The 20,990-nt window shown below is 35.7% G+C and overlaps 2 protein-coding genes across 3 annotated transcripts in view; one reads left to right on the plus strand and one right to left on the minus strand.

Moving 5' to 3' along the window:
- Positions 1 to 20,990, plus strand: part of LOC149412410 (glutamate receptor 1-like) — a 342,856-nt gene that overhangs the window by 91,648 nt on the left and 230,218 nt on the right. The window lies entirely within an intron of this gene.
- On the minus strand, positions 12,563 to 16,218 carry LOC149412411 (uncharacterized). 2 transcript variants are annotated; one of them, XM_089645874.1, is made up of 5 exons: positions 15,398 to 16,218; positions 15,230 to 15,319; positions 14,943 to 15,077; positions 14,657 to 14,791; positions 12,563 to 14,506 (listed from the first exon to the last, which is right to left on the minus strand). In XM_089645874.1, the coding sequence occupies exons 1-5, from the start codon at positions 15,603 to 15,605 to the stop codon at positions 12,609 to 12,611; spliced, it is 2,466 nt and encodes an 821-aa protein (XP_089502000.1). In that variant the 5' UTR covers positions 15,606 to 16,218; the 3' UTR covers positions 12,563 to 12,608. The 2 variants fall into 2 exon arrangements, with proteins under 2 accessions (XP_089502000.1, XP_089501999.1); XM_089645873.1 differs by having other exon boundaries at positions 15,230 to 16,218.

Genomic DNA, 20,990 nt, shown 5'->3' on the forward strand with positions numbered 1-20,990 from the left:
TGTGAACCTGTGTTCCGCTCGTGTCCGTCGAGTATCACGCACGTGCACGGTGCACCGGGGATCAATGCTGCTAGCTTCTTTTAACAGGCTCTTATAAAATACCTGTAGAATAGACACAGCATACGCACATTTCGTCATACATGATTTTACTGCACATATGCCTCAGGGATTTCATTTCTACAGTATTCTGTCTACTTTCAGCCTTCTTCTGCCAATTCCATGCCTCATTTCCATATATTAGGGTAGGTACCAGCACTACATTGTGGACTGCTAGCTTCGCTTCTTTGGACAGTTTTTAGTTAGCTCCAACCGCGTCCAATCATCCATTAATTACCCATTATAATCAAGAACCCGGCCTCCCCTACTAAGTCACGAAGCGTAATCAGGAGAGATGTTAAAAGATACAGGTTCAAAATTTCCTACATAACATTATTCCTTTTGCCGCCATTTTGGATTTTTATGGTCGAAAGGTATCCCTCAACCAGTTTCTTTCGATCCGGCCCGCCACGCAGTAGATGGGCAAACGCATCCGCCGCCAGGACTTAGACAAACCTCACCCTATGAACCCGTGTACCCCTGCTAAGTTATAATTTTTTTATGGATTTGTTTTTGCGAAATTTTCGTTTCAATCTAAATACGCATACATTTCTTATAAACAATTCAAGCAACACACGTCATTTTGATTTGAAACGGTACCATCTCACAGTCATTTCATGCGATATTCGACTCTAGAGACTAATACTTTGAGTTCAATATCACAAAAGATTACGGAATCACATAAAACCTTGTGATGAACAGTCCACCGATTGCCCCCTTGATTGGTTCATTTAGTAAAACCATATATAGGGACACAGATCAACTTTGTCTAATAACTTCTTACCTGGATCAACATACTACGGGAATAGATCAATATATATGAGATCAACAAAATCTTTTGAACTTTATTAAACAAAAATGTAACTTTAATGCATCATTTACTACGTTTCGTGACTTAGCAGGGGCGCCCGGGTTCATGGGGTGAGATTTGTCTAAGTCATTTTATAAGAGAAATTTTGAACATTGATTGAATAAAATTTTATTTTAATGTATCTTTTACCATCTCTCCCGACGTAAGTTTCTTGTAATGATTAAGTTGAAACAAAGCGTAATATCCATAATATGTGCCTATTAAAATTGCGGCGATTAGATTGGTGAGAATTAAATTTTTCAAATTTTAAATTATGATTGCTAAAAAATTTATTCTAATTTGTTTATTACTAAACATGGCTAAAGTCATTTCAAGCTACGATTCCAACCAACGATATTTTAGTATATGTTCGTCAATCAACATGAGCCATAATGTTTGTACATCAGAGCCCTCGAGAACTATTACAATTATGTGTACCGCCGCCCCGGGAACCATTTATTAGATAACCAACACCCCTACCATAGGTCACCGCCAACGTTTAGCAAGATTTTTGTTTATTTCTTATATTTTTTACATCATATCCACACAGGAGGCCCTGAGGAAAATCGTAACCCTCAGGGCCTATGTCATCTTTGTGAATGCTGTGCTGGGGGAATTTTGAAGGAAAGGAAGGAGAGTGAGTTCTGGGAAGTAAATAGGTTTGATGGGTGGGTAGTAATCTGGGGTTCAGTGTGTTCGAGTGATATACATAAGAATCTAAGTCTCCTACTGCGTTGCAAGGCGATGCGTTGAAAGAGGACTAATCGATCCGGCCCACCACGCAGTTATTAGGCAGGCGCATCCGCCGCCAAGCCCCTCACATACCTCACCCCATAAACTCGGGCACACCTGATAAGTCACCAAACATATCAAACAACTTGGGGAGACCTATGGCAGAAGTGTGGGTTATCAAATAAATGGTTCCCGGGGCGGCGGTACACATACCCTCCTCCCAAATTGTGATAAACTTCTACTTTCAAATGTAAAACATAATTTGAAACGTACCTAAATGACGGCCTCCGTTATCGAGGGGTAAGGCTATCGACTAGCAATCCGAAGGTCGCGGGCTCAAATAAATTTTACTAAAATTAATTTGTACTATTTTACAATTAGTGTTTGGTAACCAGATCTGAATAGCCAGGTACTTTCCCACCTTCCTCTACGTCATCTCCTTCGAGGTCCACAATACCTTCAGTCTCACAACAACCCCAATTGGGGATGCCATAGTCTCACTGGCTCCAGACGGGAGCAGTTGGGACTCTGGTGTGGTATTCAAAAAATTTTTTTTAAGATCCACACATCTTCGGATCTACCGGATCTGCCCTGATGATGGACACTGCAACGCTGTCCGAAACGTCGGCTAAAGAAGGAGTTAGCGCAACACGGCATAACACCCCAAAAACAAACAACAAAAATGCTTTTGGCCGTGAGAATCTAAAAACTTACCAGACCTAAACTTCGTTGTTAAGATAATGCAGCTGCGTGGCCGCCCGCGGATATATCCCGGCCGGCGTTCTTTTGTTATAACAACACCCTGATTAGAATACATTTAATTGTTTTGTCTTTGATTTTATAAATATCTTTAATAAATTAAAAACGGCTATGGAATTCCACGTTTTGCCACCGCGTTTCCGTTTACTATTGATTACTTAACACGGCTAAATATTTCAAAACGACTTATTGACGATTCCAGAATGTACTTTATTTATTACTGTTTTAAAAATGTATCTGTTTCTTTAGACAATTTTTTTTTTATAAACTGCCTATAAACTACGTTTTATTACTTATCCACTGGAGCGATCTCTGTCATATTTTAGACCGGTCGGTGGCCGAGTTGACATCGCGTTTGGGTCCCACCCAGGCGCGGCGTAGTGTGTTCAATTCCTGGGCTGGCTAAGTCCTCCATCACAACACAAGCAACATTTTCAGCTGACTGTGGTGGTAGTAGGAGATTTTCAAATATTGCCAGGTTATTCAAAACCCGGGAATGTATGTCTTTCTTTTAAAAAAGTAGTTTATATTGTTTCCGTTTTAATGTTTTCGGGGGATAATTATACCAGTACAACTCAATTACTGTCAAACTTGTTGTGAAATCAGATATGAGCGCATCAGCAGAATGCTGCCTGCTCATTACATAATAATAATAATAATAATAATTGACCCCGTACTACAAATAAACCCAAGTTTTTTTTAAGTTTCTGTGAGTACAGCTCCCAAGTCTTGCTCAAGTGCATGTCCGTCCGTAACACTTAGTCAATGTACTTATTTGTTCGTTGTCCTCTTTCCTAATGTGAAGTTTATATTTTGATTTTAATTAATATATTTACACGTTGTTTGGGGTAAAGTTTTATCTCATTCATAAAAAAAACTTTTTCTTCTTCTGTTTTTATCGAGATTAAAGCAAACTATGATATTAAAATATATTTGTTTTTCTTTTTTTATTACATCAAGTAGTTACGGTTCGTGATTAAACAGATTTTCTTGAGGATATATAGTGTATTACGTTAAAAATAATTGAAATTTTGAAGAGTAAGTTTAAACTAATTATAAAAACTACTTTTCGTCATCGAAGTTATTGAAATTGGACAACTATGTGCCTAAATTCTACATTTCAATCAACATTCCGTTAATGCTGCAATGACCCCGGGGTCGGGGTCATTGCAGCATTTCACTCAATTGGTTTATGAGTATATAGCTTAATTTATATGAGATTGAAAAAAAATCGTATACGAATTTGGTGGGCAGTTAAATTGTCTGACGTTGATTATAAGTATTTTTATCGTAAACTTTATATGCAAGACGTAGAAAATGTTAAAGTCAAATTGGTTCAATTGGCTTTGGTCTCCTCTACCGATGAAGCAAGTGATTTCATTGTATAATATTCATTGGGCCTCTGTGAAAAATTCTTCACATAAAATATAATCGAAAAAATTTATTAAATATAATTGCATTTGTAACCACCTTGTGGTGTTTTTTCACTGAAAGATGCCGACTTCCGGTCATATTGTTTAAATAATATTAAATGTGAGATAATTCTTTTAAATAAGAAGATTTAATTTTATTTAGAGAACTTTAAAATATAACGATTTCCGGTAAGATGTGACAATAATTTATACAGAATATTAATATTTAAAAAATAATGTTTATTCGATTTGAATGATTTATGCCAATCATTGGGACTTTCTTTTCAAGAGTTATGTGATTATAAAGTTTACGATTTTTTTTAAATCCTAATAAAAAGTGATAATCGATAAAAATTGGGTGAATTCATTGGTTATAACTTATAATATAGATCATTTTGTATGTCTCCATATTCAAATTCGGAGGTATGACTTTTTTATGTGACACATCTCACTAGAGCGCCCCTGTCTTTACACGTTAAATACAGAGAAACTATGTCGCCACCTAGTTGGGCAGCGTTATGGGGCGGGTTAAGGTAGGGTCTGTAGGAATGAATTTATTAATGCGGGTCTCTTAGAGGCCCGGATTATATGGAGGAGGAAAAACAGATGCCGATAGCTCGTTCCACATGCGAGCCGACTTACGATAAAACGAGTTGGAGAAACGACCCGTTCATATATAAACAGGCTCTAATAAAATACCCCTAGAATAGACACAGCATACGCACATTTCGTCATACATGATTTTACCGCACATATGCCTCAGGGATCTCATTTCTACAGTATTCAGTCTACTTTCAGCCTTCTTCTGCCAGTTTCATGCTCATTTCCATATATTAGGGTAGGTACCAGCACTCCATTGTGGACTTGCCGGATCGAAAGAGACTGGTTGAGGGATACCTTTTGGCCATAAAAATCTAAAATGGCGGCAAAAGGAATAATGTTATATGGTATATTTTGAACTTCTTGCCACCTCTCCTGATTACGCTTCGTGACTTAGTAGGGGTGGCCGGGTTCTTGATTATAATGGGTAATTATTTAAAATGGGTAATCAATGGATGATTGAACGCGGTTGGAGATAGCAAAAAACTGTCCAAAGAAGCGAAACTCCACGATGGAGTGCTGGTACCTACCCTAATATATGGAAGTGAGGCATGGAACTGGCAGAAGAAGGCTGAAAGTACACTGAATACTGTAGAAATGAGATCCCTGAGGCATATGTGCGGTAAAATCATGTATGACGAAATCTATTCTACAGGTATTTTATTAGAGCCTGTTAAAAGGAGCTAGCAGCATTGATCCCCGGTGCACGTGCGTGATACTCGGCGGTCACGAGCGGAACGCACGTTCACAATAAAGTTGATGTTGTCTTTATGAGAACGGGTCGTTTTTACAAATCGTTTTTGCGTAAGTCCGCTCGTGTGTGTGTTTTTTCCTCCATATAATACCGTGCACCTGTTTGATACTTGGCGGACACGAGCGGAACACAGGTTCACAGTAAAGTTGATGTTATCTATATATGAACGGGTCGTTTCTCCGACTCGTTTTACCGTAAGTCGGCTCGCATGTGGAACGAGCTATCAGCATCTGTTTTTACTCCTCCATATAATTCGCGCCTCTTTCAGATCTGCATTAATAAATTCATCCCTACAGCCCCTACCTTAACCCGCCTTATAACGCTGCCCAACTGGGTGGCGACATAGTTTCTCTGTATTTAGAGTGTAAAGACAGGGGCGCTCTTGTGATAGGTGTCACATAAAAAATCATATTTGCGAATTTGAATATAAAGACATACAAAATGATCATTGTTGGGCAGCGTTATGAGGCGGGTTAAGGTAGGGGCTGTAGGAATGAATTTATTAATGCTGGTCTTAAAGAGGCGCGAATTATATGGAGGAGGAAAAACAGATACTGATAGCTCGTTCCACATGCGAGCCGACTTACGGTAAAACGAGTCGGAGAAACGACCCGTTCATACATAGATAACATCAACTTTACTGTGAACCTGTGTTCCGCTCGTGTCCGTCGGGTATAAAGCACGTGCACGGTGCACCGGGGATCAATGCTGCTTCTCCTTTTAACAGGCTCTAATAAAATACCTGTAGAATAGACACAGCATACGCACATTTCGTCATACATGATTTTACCGCACATATGCCTCAGGGATCTCATTTCTACAGTATTCTGTCTACTTTCAGCCTTCTTCTGCCAATTCCATGCTCATTTCCATATATTAGGGTAGGTACCAGCACTCCATTGTGGACTGCTAGCTTCTCTTCTTTGGACAGTTTTTAGTTAGCTCCAACCGCGTCCAATCATCCATTAATTACCCATTATAATCAAGAACCCGGCCTCCCCTACTAAGTCACGAAGCGTAATCAGGAGAGATGGTAAAAGATACAGGTTCAAAGTTTCCTACGTAACATTATTCCTTTTGCCGCCATTTTGGATTTTTATGGTCGAAAGGTATCCCTCAACCAGTTTCTTTTTCGATCCGGCCCGCCACGCAGTAGATGGGCAAACGCATCCGCCGCCAGGACTTAGACAAACCTCACCCTATGAACCCGTGTACCCCTGCTAAGTTATGATTTTTTTATGGATTTGTTTTTGCGAAATTTTCGTTTCAATCTAAATACGCATACATTTCTTATAAACAATTCAAGCAACACACGTCATTTTGATTTGAAACGGTACCATCTCACAGTCATTTCATGCGATATTCGACCCTAGAGACTAATACTTTGGGTTCAATATCACAAAAGATTACGGAATCACATAAAACCTTGTGATGAACAGTCCACCGATTGCCCCTTGATTGGTTCATTTAGTAAAACCATATATAGGGACACAGATCAACTTTGTCTAATAACTTCTTACCTGAATCAACATACTACGGGAATAGATCAATATATATGAGATCAACATAAGTATGCCAATTTGGGTAGATCAACATAAATTATGCATCCGATTTCCATACAAAATTTGAAAATTTTATTAACAGTATATCAAATGGTTTTTCTGGCAAACTGGCAACATTGATAATTATTGTACCACTGTTGTCAGTTCATACAGATGTATTCCATAATAGCCAAGTTATTTGGTGTTAAAGGTGGATCAACTTAGTCTAACAACTTCTTACTGGATCAACATACTACGGGAAGAGGACAATATATATATATATATATATATTCTTTATAATATATATATATACACATATAAAGAAAGAAAGGGACAGTATACTAGAGTTGAACAGTGCGTCAGTTGTGGGAGAGAGTTGGGGGGGGGTGGAGTGTGGGATAAGTTATGTAATGGGGAACATTCTTAGAATTGGGCTGACGGTTAAATTTAAATGGTTGTGAATGATTTCGACCTTTGAATTTACCGTTTTTTTTATTTCAAAAGCTTCTAACTTGTTGAGTTTTAAACCAATTCCATTTTGTGTAGTAATGTAATTCCTGTATAACGGTTAAAAGTATGAACTTTATTTAAATGTCAAGCCATACTGTGTTTTCTTCTTTTGAAAAAATAAGTAAATAAAATATATATATATTTATATGTTGACACTCATATTTACTTGACGAGAAAGTGATTTTTCATCGTTTTTAATGACTATATATCACTTTTTAAATGTGTGTTGAATTGTCACTGTGTTGAGTTATCATGGAACCATATCAAATATACGTTTTTCGTAAACTAGTAAAACGTATTTAAATATTATTTAAATTATAATTAATTATAATTATAATTAATTATAATTAATTATAATTAATTATAATTAATTATAATTAATTATAATTATTTAAATATTAATTAAGATTAGTAAATTACTTCCACAAGTGTTATTTCCTGCGTAACCCTGCTTCATCGTTGCTTCTTTAAGAGGGTTGAAGTTAAATCCCAGCTAATCAATTAAGGGTAGGTGAATGAATTTTTGTATGGTGCTGCAGTAATATATTTGATGCAAATCTACCTGGTTGTGGATTGTAAAGCAGTATTTAAGAAAAGATTCGATTACGGTAAATATTACCTTACCAGGAAGTCTAGCACGAACGATTAAAGCCCTATGTCAATACGAAATTGACTAAATTCGTAATCTATGATCCATTAGCGATAATTGAGGGTTCGCTCAGCGATTTATTAAGAAATGTTCTTAATAACATAGTCCATTTTGCAAATTTACTGGCTTACCAAAGAACGGAGTCGAACTAACGAAGCTCTTAGGATTGAAAGAAATCCATTCGGGCCAATGACGCTACATAGGGAATGTAATGAGAAACAAAATGTGTTCACATAACAAGTTGTTAATAAAGACCCCATTAAAGTACATCTTTATTAAGTCTTTTTTATTTTTTTCTTTAATATCGATCCGATATTGTAAATAAAGTATCGATTTCATTGGGGTAAACACCCTGATTTTGAGAATTATTTACGCCAACCCTTAGGCTAAACTAAACCTTTGTCAGAACGAACGTGAAAATGTCACTTCAATTATTATCTTCGATTGCCAAGGGACGTTATACACAAAGCAGATTCTACAAGCATAAAAAAATATTGAATGATGTTAATATGTAAGTTTTGAAACAAATGGCAAGAAGTAACAAATATTTAAAAGTTGTAAATACTTACATCCAAAAAGGCCTAAAAATAGATTTCAAAGGGAAGACCCGTACTTCTTTACATACTTGGACTTTTTTTGTTGTTTGTTTTTGGGGTGTTATGCCGTGTTGCGCTAACTCCTTCTTTAGCCGACGTTTCGGACAGCGTTGCAGTGTCCATCATCAGGGCAGATCCGGTAGATCCGAAGATGTGCACATGTACACATCTTCGGATCTACCGGATCTGCCCTGATGATGGACACTGCAACGCTGTCCGAAACGTCGGCTAAAGAAGGAGTTAGCGCAACACGGCATAACACCCCAAAAACAAACAACAAAAATGCTTTTGGCCGTGAGAATCTAAAAACATACTTGGACTTGTTTTGAAAATTATATGATGATACGTTCATGACCACAGAATATACAATTGTACAGTATACAGTGTACAGCAATTATTTATTTCCAATGAATTATGTAAGTACTATTATTAAAACAAAGTTAGTATTAGGTTCCGCTCTTCAAAGTTATTATTAATCGCAACAGCTATTTTGCCTTTCGAAGTTATGTTGAAAAATAAAACACATAATTTGAAAGATCTTCTAATTAAACACGAAAACAACAAATAATGTAGCAATTAATTGAATATTTCCAATTAAATTGACACCGCACTCAGATATTTTACTCTAATTATTTGCATATTATAAAAGTACGATGTAATTTGATAAATAATTAATTAGTTTTTGTATTGCGCAGCGCGCAGGTGTTATTTTTAACTAGTTTAATAAAAGTCTTGTCATGGGATTAAACAATTAAAGCTGGTTCATTTTAATTTACTTTGCATCAATAATCATGCAATATCTATACAGTCCGAGCATCTGTCAGTTGACATCTGTTAATTCGGCAATAGTTTAAAACATAATTCAGTTAATTATAACAGTTGGTTAGACAATTTCTCTTTAATTTTCAATCAAATTAAATACATGTCATCCGTTCTATACACATTTATTTATATTCTCGTACACACATTTTACGGATGATTACAGTTTACATCGATAATAAGTTCCAGTTATACAAAAAGTGTAACAATAACAAGTAAATCTTTGTAAATAGGTTAGTGGAAGTGTTTTATGAACACCTCACTAAGAGAACCTGTACTGGGGTGTTTTAGATAAAGTGTAACGTGTGCATATTATTAGACCCAAACTCGAATTCTCATTTCATTTTGGGAGTTAAATACATACATCTGTTTCATCCAGGTATAAAAAATGAAAATCAGAACAATTATTTTGTTGTTTGTTCCACATAGTTTATTAACAAAATAGCGTTGAACGAGCGAAACTGGATAGTACATTGTAAGACGTAATAAGTTTTTACTCAAGTTCCCTCAAGTTAACAAAGGTAATCAGAGAAGAATTCTATAAGCAGTGTTCTACGCTAGTTTACCCTTCATTATCATATTCATACAACTACGTACTACTCTTTGTCAAGAGTCCTGGCTCAGCCGACCTGAATTAAGTGTGTGGATCATTAATTTGATAGAACCCGGCGTCCCGAATGGACTCGAATTCTGTTGCCACTAGAATTCCAATCTGGATCATTAACTTAATTCCAGAATCGAAAATTAATCAAGTCGGAAATCACAAATGTTTGGTTGAATTACTATTCAAACTAATAGCAAAAGGGACGAATTTGAATTAATAAAATGGAAAAATCGGTTTACCGCTTTGATGTCGAGATTACTCTAATTATTTCTACCATATATGTTATTTGTTCATATGGATTATGTAATTTCATTACACTTCTAAGGGCATTTTTCGTACTTTATTCACATTCATACATCGTCTCAAATAAATGTACTTATTTGATTTTTATTTTTCGTGACTACGAATTTTTATCAAATTTCGATCTCATATGACAATTTGACCTTTTCTTTAATACCTAGCAGGATACCAAATTTAAAAAAGAACGTGAGTGTTCATTGCTTGAAAACTTGGTTCAAATATTTTTAAGCAATCTTTCACAAAATAACACGTCCTTGTAAAACTTGTTCTATCTCGTTTTTTTATTATGATCATCGTTCTACTATCTTCTGTCTTTCTGTTTTACTACAAATTGTACGAGGAGAAAAAGGACGACGTAGCGAAAACGTCATCTAATGACAGTTGACAAAAACACCGTACCGAAAAAACAACCGATTTGTCAATTCGATTTTTAGACGGAGTTATAATTAGTTAAATCTTATACGAGTGCCTGTGAATTCCTTTACCATACGAGCGCTACCAAAAGAACCATATCATCGAACATCATAACCCACTCTTCCGTAAGTCACATTTGCGAATACCTATATTTTTGGTTCAGCGAACGGAGCGTTAATTTACATAGGCACATACCTGCCTAGATTATAACCATTATAATCTTACCCATGTTTCGATAATCAAATTTGAAAAAAAAAACAGTTCACGTGGACAAGGTTTGCTAAATTTTTAAATAATTATTTTAATAAAAAACGTAAAAAAGAAGAAGATACAATAAACTTTGAAAACATTTCTACAATTAAAAAGGTATTAGTTTTGGTACAAGTACAATTTTACAAAAAAACATCGGAAAGCGATTAAAAGAACTTTAGCTATGTTTGAGTAATTTTTATTTTTGTGATATCAAAAACTGAAAGAGTCTTACAACTGCTTTCAAAAATAGTATTTTATTTTGGAATATATTCAAAAACAGATAAACAATTTGAAATTTAAATAAAAGCAACAGGAATAATTTATGGCGCAATATTATTTTGCCAGGCATACATTATAAATGAATATATTATGTATGTCCAGAGAAGTGTCGTTTGGGTACTCACTAATACCAACGTGCGTATTCAGAGGGGGAAATACGGTGTTTTTTAAATTTATTATTCTTAATTTTAAAGCCAACCCTGAACCCACATAACTAATACAAAACGTAAGTGGTTGACTTATTAGATGACAAGAAAACGTCGCCGTAGATGCCAAGAGAGTCAAGCCACAAAACCAGAAAGCTGAGAAAACGGCCCTCAAAGATTTTTGGCTACAAAAAAATCACATTTTTTTGTCATAACTTTTTTGTTTTTAAAGATAGAAGAGTGTAATTTTAGACATAGATATTTTGTGATGTTATCTTTTTATTAGTTAGATTGAATAAATGTAAAAAACAGTATTATAAAAGTTATTTGGGTTATATCTCTTGACCACTGAATATTGAAATAAACAGATGGTACATTTGTGTGGTAGTCAAAAGAGTTAAGCCTCTTACGCCTGTTGACTACTGAGAATTTGCGGACAAATTACTAACTTTTTTTGGACTATACTCTAAACTCTAAAGGAAAGTCTATTAACTATCTAACCACCGCGCTGTTTCTCTAAGGGTTGAGCAGAGAGGATGGACCGCCAAACAGAGCTTGGCACTGCTTGCTTCATTCACATTCATACATAACCCTTCAGTTATTCTGACTCATGGCACGGCCCGACAATAGTATCTGGTTCACTTAATCGCGCCAAGTTTTTCTCAGGAGTCCTCCTACATGTCATTGTTCATCCACTCTACATGCTTCGTTATTCCGATCACACGCTCAAACCATCCTTTTCTTAATTTTTCTCATCACGCTTACATTATTTGCAAATTACCACATTTTTCACACAATAAAAACATGGTTTTACCACACATACACCTCAGAGATCTTATTTGTCCAAAATTCATTCAGACAAGATTTGAGATTTTCACGACCAAAAGTATTAGCGATTGATTTTTGGGGTATTATGCCGTGTTGTGCTACGACCTTCTTCAATGTGTCGAACAGCGTTAGTGTCCATTATTAGAAGAAGGTAGCGCAATACGGCATAAAACCCAAAATAAATCAGGCTAATCTATCATTCTACGCTCATAGTATACTTCCTCTGCCAGTTCTATGCCTCATTGCCATACACATTAAGATTGGTATCAGCATTCCATTTTTTGCATTTTAAGTCTGTGAATGTACTACTGTATCATCCCTTAAAATTTGGTCCATAGTCAAGCAATCTATCGTATGGTTACTATGTTTATACCTGTTGAAATAAAGTTGGCTGAGGTACATAAAAAAAATTAATACAAAGTTAGATTCTGAAGAAAATATTTATTACAAAAATGTTATAATAATTTTTAAATTCCATCTTCTCCGTCACTCTCCGAGCCATCATTCTCCCGAGATGGACCGTCCTCAGGCTGCAAATTTTTATAAAAATCATGATAGGTGGACGGAATGCTGCCTTTATCACACAATTTGAGTAGGTCCTTTAATTTGTCTTGGCCTATTTTTGGCTTTGAAAAATACAGTCTTTCTACTTCTACGCTTGCACAGGATAACGTTCGAAGCCGTCTTCGCTGAATGTTAAGGGTATCAAAGTCATTTCGGCTCAATTGATACTTATAAAAAACAGTAGTGGGTTCACCTTTTCGGTATTGAAACCACTTTACTTTGAGCCACTTTAATTTGTCTCCATTTTCTGATATATTTTTGTTTGTCATAACTTTATTGCTGTATTTTTTATAGTTAAGGAAGTCAGCATAATCCATTTCCACAACCTTGTGGTATGGTTTAGAAGTTTTTGCAGTACGGGCAACAACGTACCATCCATCTGGTGTGAACACGTCTATTTTTCTTCCTCGGGCCTCTATTGTGGAGTGCACAGAATCGCACTCCATCTCTGAGTGCCCTGATTCCATAAATTTTTGATTGATGACGTCAATCGGCAGCTGTTCCACTGCACGTAGGAACATAGCGGATACTACTGAGTTCCGATTTTGACCAGAAGCCGTGTCCGAGTACAGCGTCACTACTTTTTTGGGGCCTAATGACACCAAGAGGTTCCACAGACACGTAGCGATCTCCGAAGCACCCTTTGTGCCCACACCTTCGTGCCACATGTAATTCGTTGCTTGTCTGGAAGCCAGCTCATACACCGTGAAGTTATACGTTTTTAATTTTTTTGTATAATATAACTGTCCCACTTGTAAGCTCGGAGTCAATAATATTTTTTCCAGATCCATAGTGAAGCAACTGATGCTAGGATCATTCATAGCTTGGGCTTTGTCAATTTGTTTGTGTTCCCTTGCTTCTGTTTTTCTTGTTAAATGAAGATTAAATTGATCTTCGTCTCTTGACTTCTCTTCGTCAGACTTATTTTTGTACTGCGTACAAAAATCACACTGATCCTTTTTTGGTGTGTGAAATCCATAATTGAATTCTGTCACAAATATTTGTTTGTAGAAGCCGAGCTTTTCTGGTACCACGTTACGTTCTTTACAATACTCAACATAGTCTAAGTAAATTCTTGTCTCGCTCAAACCAGATGGCAAGTATTTTCTTTTACTGCTGCTCCGACAGTAATGCGAGGCAACTACGGGCAATGACTTGATGTGGTCCCTGATTATATTCCTAACTTCCTCGGATTTTTTGTTTGGCGGTTCCTTGCGACCTCTCTGATCTATTTCAGTGACACCTGAAGGAGTCAACTTTTTCATTGCACTTTCAACTTTTGTTCCCGAGATGACAAAGGTGGCCAAAAAAAATTTTTTGCACACTTGGACTCTCTCTCCATTTAACATTACCGTATATTCGAATGTATGTTGTCGTTTGATGGTGTCTCCACTACGGTATCGTCGTTTTACTGGAATACAATTTACATTGCCACCAATGAAGGCCCATCTCGCTCTGTCGGAATCCAGACTCAGATAGTCAGCCAACATTTGCTCCTGTTGAGATTTTCCTATTTTGGATGCGCAATTATAATGGCATTTACAGCTAACATCTCTAATTGTCCTTGCTTGAACTGTCTTTCCGGATCTGCTTTGGTATTCTTTACCTGCCATTCTCAATATCTTTTGGGAATTCCGTTTCCATTGGTTTGGGGTTCTCTTGCGTTTCCTACTTAAATCATCTGTCTGTTGGTTGCTTTCCAATATTTCAGAAATGGATGTTCCTGAGGCATTAACGTGGTGTTGATTTGAATGTTCTTGCCTGTTATTGTCTTCATTTTCGGAAAGGTTCACGTTCAAGTCTGTAAAACCGAACAAAGTGGTTTATTTCTTTGAAACACTGAAATAATTATTGAATTTTACAAGCAAATGATTCGCTGATAATCACAGGTTTTACAAGCCAACATAACAACTAGTATGCAGTAGTATTGTTAACAAATAAAAATACTGACCTCCCACATGCGTGCTTGGAGCGAAGCTTCGGAGCTCTGCGTATAATGCTGGGACAGCAATCTCATCCGGAACTTGCATGCCACCGTTCTGGCTGTGTTCTGCACATCCAGCTTGCACACCATTTAGAGGAGAGCCTGTAAAACAAAACAAAGTAGTTTACTTCTTTGAAACACCGAGATAAACATTGAATTTTACAAGCAAATGCTTCTCTGATAGTCACAGGTTTTACACAGCCAACATAATAACTAGTATGCATTAGTATTAATAACAAATAAAAATACTGACCTCCCGCATGCGTGCTTGAAGCGAAGCTTCGGAGCTCTGCGTATAATGCTGGGACAGCAATTTCATCCGGAACTTGCATGCCACCGTTCTGGCTGTGTTCTGCACATCCAGCTTGCACACCATTTAGAGGAGAGCCTGTAAAACAAAACAAAGTAGTTTACTTCTTTGAAACACCGAGATAAACATTGAATTTTACAAGCAAATGCTTCTCTGATAGTCACAGGTTTTACACAGCCAACATAATAACTAGTATGCATATTGTATTGATAACAAATAAAAATACTAACCTCCCACATACATGCTTCGAGAGACGTCCAGATTTTGCATGTTCAGGTCGTGTTCTGCACGTCCAGCTTGTACAGCATTCCCCTCAGAATCTACAAAACAAGTAAAACTGTCAGATTGTCGCATTGTTTTCAAACAATCGGAATCAACATTTTTAACTAGATTCTTACCTTTGAGGTTATGTTGATCCTGTGGATTTAAAACTGCTGCATCCATTTGTTTAGCACGTGAAGAACTCATTAGGTTCTGTGGATTAGCAGCTTTAGTTGATGCAATCATTTGTTTGCCACGTGAAGATTCCAATATGTTATGTCGAACCGGTGGATTTAAAGCAGCTCTGGCTGCTGCAACCATTTGTTTTCCGCGTGAATGATTCATTTCTTATCACTGTTTCACTAAATAAAGTTGAAAGTACAAACGTTTGTAGGCACAAAACGAAATAAAGCACAGAATCGCTGAACGAACCGAACTGATGTTGTATTAAAATAACACTGACCGACGCACTGAACACTGAACTGACAGTTCGCGATTCGCGATACTGTCGTGGGCGCAGACGTATGTGCAAGCGTGAACAAACCGACACGATAGGCATTTTGCTGAGTTAGAGGAAGACAACACTATAAATCATTGTCGAATGTGAGTAGAGGTGCGCACGCTTTCGAGAGAAGTTTGTGTTGCCAATGGCGTCAAGCCACGCATAAAATTAAATTATTGGGAAGTCAAAAGATCTATGTGGCTTGTCGTCATAGACTGCTTTAACTTGTGTAAAATTATTCGAAAGTCAAAAGTCTATGCGGCTTGTAGTTTTTGACTGCTTTGATTGTTTTCATCGATGTGTGTTAGATCTATTGGCAAATTTCAAAATACTCAATAACGGAGTGTTTTATGGCTTAAATCTTTTGACCACGGCAACTTTGAAGGTTTTCAAACACTTCTGCATACTTAACTCATTTTCGCCAAATTTGTGGCTTGACTCTCTTGACATCTACGGCGACGAAAAGATCTCTTTCAAACCTACATAATTAATTGCTTGAAACTTTTGATAGCTTTGTTGATGAACTTTGAGAAACGCCAACTGACACCCGAAACTTGTAAAATATGTATACGTATTACATAATATGAGTTGGATGACATAAGCTCGTGTTCAAAATGGTTGAATCCGAAGTGATGTATAATATTTTTGACCAAAGTTCCGCTGAGGGCCGTGTAAACCCAAATGGGTGGAGGGTAAATGACATCCTGTTAGCTGCGGGTTCTCCCGAGTTAGAGATTCTACTCAAACTAGTGAAGGACCTCTTAAATTTTGCTTTGCATACATTATTTAGCAGTTGTGAAATTCTGGTCCGGTGCTTTCATTTTGCACACACACCCGCACGGATGGATGTTATCACTTGAGAGAGAAGTCGCCCGAAGCCGGGATAAGACGATTATAACAATAATTATTAAATTAGTTGATGTTTACTTTGTAGTTTCCCTGTTATTAACGAGCTCTTAATTGGTACCTTCATAATATTTAGGTTTGTGCAAGGAAGGGTGGAACAAACTAGACTTGCCCTTTTAAGGAACCATCAAAGATACTAACAAACACAAACATTCTCAGTAGTCGAGAAGACAAATGCGCAGGATTCTCACTCATCCGTAAAGAATTCAATCATTCACTAGCTATTTCCTCCATCATTGAAACAGGAAAAATTTTAATATTTTCATTTTATATTATTACAAAGAACTCCAGTCTTTTAATTATTTTTTTAAAATCAATAATGAATTTCTTATCTAAATATATATACTGTATATATTGTATCGTCTTAATAGTTAAAACATTTTTTTCGGCTCTCGCAAATATGGACCAAAAAGGAAGTTTGTCTATGTGAAGTCAACAGTAAAAAAAGGCTGGTTTTATTTCAACAGGCTTTTTTTGTGTGGAGGTTTTTATTTTATTGATATATAGTATTGAAAAATATTAGATAAAATTCGGCATCTCTTCATTACAATTTTCGTATTCTACCAAATGTAAACATCCATCTGTGACCGCTGCTAGTAAACAATTTCAGCCTTCCGAAACCTGGATTACCACGAAAAAGATGGTGTGACGAATCCAACTAACAAGTTCGAAAAATATTCCTTTACACTTAAGTCAAGAGTTTTTAATAATGCAAGTATAAGTTTAATTTAACGTTTATTGAATTGTAAAATAAGTTACACCTTGGTGTTACAACTACACTTTTTTTTAAATTTTAATGAGAGTTTCTTGATTTTTTGGTACCCGTTCATAGACATATATTTTAATGTGAAGTATCCATCATTATATTATAATTATCAATCATAATATCATTAACATATTATCTTATTATGACGCCGCTCAACTAACCTCAAAATTCCTTTATAAAATAAAACACCTACGACCGCATATAAGAATCATTTTTTTTAATTAGCGCCTAAATGACATTTAAATTACGTCAAACTGTGAAACAACAACAATGAAATCTTTTAAAAACATCAGGACGAAATGTAATTCGTAACCTGCGAAATCAGCATCACTAGATTTAGTAGTACCAACCGAACAGGGTGTTTTAATGCTATGATGTTTTATTCACTTTTAAGTGACGATTTATAAATTTTCCAAATAATAATATTTGATAAAACTCATTTATTTAGAATCAACGTTTGTTGAACTAAATGAATATATTTTTAAAGCCATAATATTTTTTACTGGAATTTCTTATAATACAAGCTGAAGTCCCTGGTGATGGCTAAGCTTTTCGAAAAGTTTTTCAAAATTTCATTTAGACTGTAACCTTCCTCTTTTTTTAAAGATAAAATGTGCTGAATTCCATCCGTCTGGAAATAAAACTGTAGATTTGTATTAAGATTAAATCCACCCCGCCCCCTCTGGGTCCACCGAAAGGGCGCTCGCCCACCACATGGCACATATACTCTCATTTATATAAATAATAATAGATATTATAATATATCTTGAAAAATAGCAGAATAGGGGCCTCAACACGGAAAAGCAGTGTAAGCACCGAGTGAGGCCCACATTACCAAATAATGTTTTTTTTTAAATACAAAATACTAAAGTATCATTTAAAAAAAGTATTTAACAAAAGTTTTTCTATACGATATTATGATGAATACTAGCTAGATTAAATAGATTAATTCAGAGAAATTAAATGGAAATTTAACTAAATTAAATGGATTAACTCTTGGAGGACTGAACTCAGTTGGCGCTAACAAAAAAATGTCCAAAGAAGCGAAGTTAGCAGTCCACAGTGGAGTGCTGGTATCGAAGTGAGGCATTAAAGTGGCAAAGAAAGGATGAAAGTAGATTGAATGCTGTTGAAATGAAATCCCTGAGGCGCATGCGTGGTAAAACCATGTATGATCGTGTGAGGAAAGTGGAGATCCGCAAAGAAAGAAAGGCTGAGGTAAGCGTAATGAGTAAGATTAAGAAAGGAACGCTTAGATATTTTGGGCATATAGAGCAAATGAGCGAAGAAAGGAGTGTAAGGAGGATATATAATGCAAATGCGAATGGTTACAGAAGTCGGGGACGCCCGAGGAAGACATGGCACGATCAAGTGAATCAGATACTTAAATTGGGCCATGTCAAGAGTCAAAATAATAGAAGAGTATGAATGAGACGATATATGAATGTGAATGAGGCAAGGAGTATGTGACAAGACAGTTGTTTGGCGGTCCGTCCTCTCTTCCTACCCCTGCGGGGAAACGGCGTGATGATTAGTTAGTTAGTTTGCTAGATTAAATATGTATCCTCATATTAGGATGGGTACTTTAATCGTTGATAATTGCAATTCATTTGATAATTTTGTATTAAGAAATGTATAAAATTAAAGTAGCGAGATTGTCGGAAACACGTCTCTTTATGACGCACGTGACCCTAGAGTTTCCCAACATTGAATAATATATACAAACTCTCATACTCCATTACGGTGACATATTCCGCGAATGTTCCAGGCCAGTTGAGCTCCCCGCCGAATTTATTTTGTCTTCTTATTGCTTTTTGTACCTTCATAGTAGGTACCTAACGCGTTCCTCGCATCTAAGTTATATTACTACCTTCAACATTTATGCCCCTCTTTCCTTACAGTGTATTCGGATTACATATGTATTCATACACAAATTTATGTGGTTTACATACCATATAACCTATGATGTAACCACGATGTACATATTCAAACAAATTTGTACTCAACGTATTCAGGTAAACGTTTATGTGTTTTTCATGTAACCTATTGGGACGGGTGGTTTCAGAAATTTTAAAATTCATCAAATTTAATATAAAAAAATTATGAAACTTCTATTCAAGTTTTATTATTAGATTAGATAACAGATTTTTTTCAGCTATGCCAAGTAATAAGAATATTATAACAGATCTTTAATAGAACTTGAAAATGAATGTGAAATTTGATGAATTGTTCAAATTCTATGAAACATCCCATTATAGAATTTGAACAATTCATCAAAATTCAAAGTTAATTTTCAAGTTCTGTGAAAGTTCCATTATAGTTTTGTTGCTAAGCAACTCACGCGTAATAGTTTGATAACAAAATTTTAATAGAACTATCACAGAACTTGAAAATTAACTATATATATCTGATTTGTACCTACTATGAAGGTTACAGATATTCTATTTTGACTGGGGAGTCAGTACTACTGTACACTGTGAAGATAATTACAAAGTGACTCTTCCAACACCACTTATTTTAGAGAATATTTTTCAAATAATTCTTGAAAATATTTTTTTAATGCTTCAAAACAAAGTATAAATCGACTTTTAACTAACAATTTAAATTTAACATTTCTTTTTATTACTGTTTGATTCTCAAATCAACTTAATAGAATTGTCTTGTAACATCATAGTTTTCAGAATTATTAAAATGTTGATGTCTACACAGCGTATTTTGTGATTATTTATTAGGTGACCTTTGTAGATGATATGGAGGTGAAAAGTTTAGGACAGACGAAGTCGCCTTGACGTACGCCTCTTTAGCGTCTACAACATTATTGATTTTCACTGATTATAAATCCCCTATATTCGAAAAAAAGAACTGTCCGCTGATGAAAAGATAAACCGATAGAATTATATTTTATGTGCCCGTAACATTGACATTATTTTATGAGCAGGTTTGAACTTCATTTGTCTATTTGAGACCTTGGAGTCAAAATATCCTGGTTACTTCATTTTTTTTTCGAATTTTTTTGTAATATTTCAATTTTCCTGTGGTTCATGCACGCTGTTATTAGATAATCTTTTCCATTGATACGCGTAGTTTACATGTATTTGTATAAATTTACTTGTTGTAATATGTTATTAACCTGTATACAGAATAACACGTATACCTAGGCATGTTCTAATGCTAATTCTACTTTAGTAGACATGTAACATAGTGAAATAATTATTTTTCTAATTATTTTACTAACTCGATCGGCTCGTCGAAATACAAACTTTAAGTGGATGGCTTTGTCATTCTTTTAAAAGATTCATTCTCGGATATCTGTTTCCTATTGTAAAGCAAAATTTACCGCTTTCTTGACAATTTCCAAATACCGAGGGTTACCCCCTTCCAAGACTTATTCGCTTTTCAAAGGAAATTGACACTTCACTCAAAAGTAATGTATCAGTTTCCTACGTTGAACGCTTTAGTCACGAAACTGGGCTTGCCTGGGAGGAAGATATTTGAGTAAATTCTTTTTAAAAGTTCGTCATATCAATGTAGTTCGTAATTTAAAGGAAATTAACAC

Source organism: Hesperophylax consimilis, chromosome 23 (assembly GCF_061612785.1).
Source record: "Hesperophylax consimilis isolate HC1 chromosome 23, BYU_Hcon_1.0, whole genome shotgun sequence".
NCBI classification, from domain to species: Eukaryota; Metazoa; Arthropoda; class Insecta; order Trichoptera; family Limnephilidae; genus Hesperophylax; species Hesperophylax consimilis.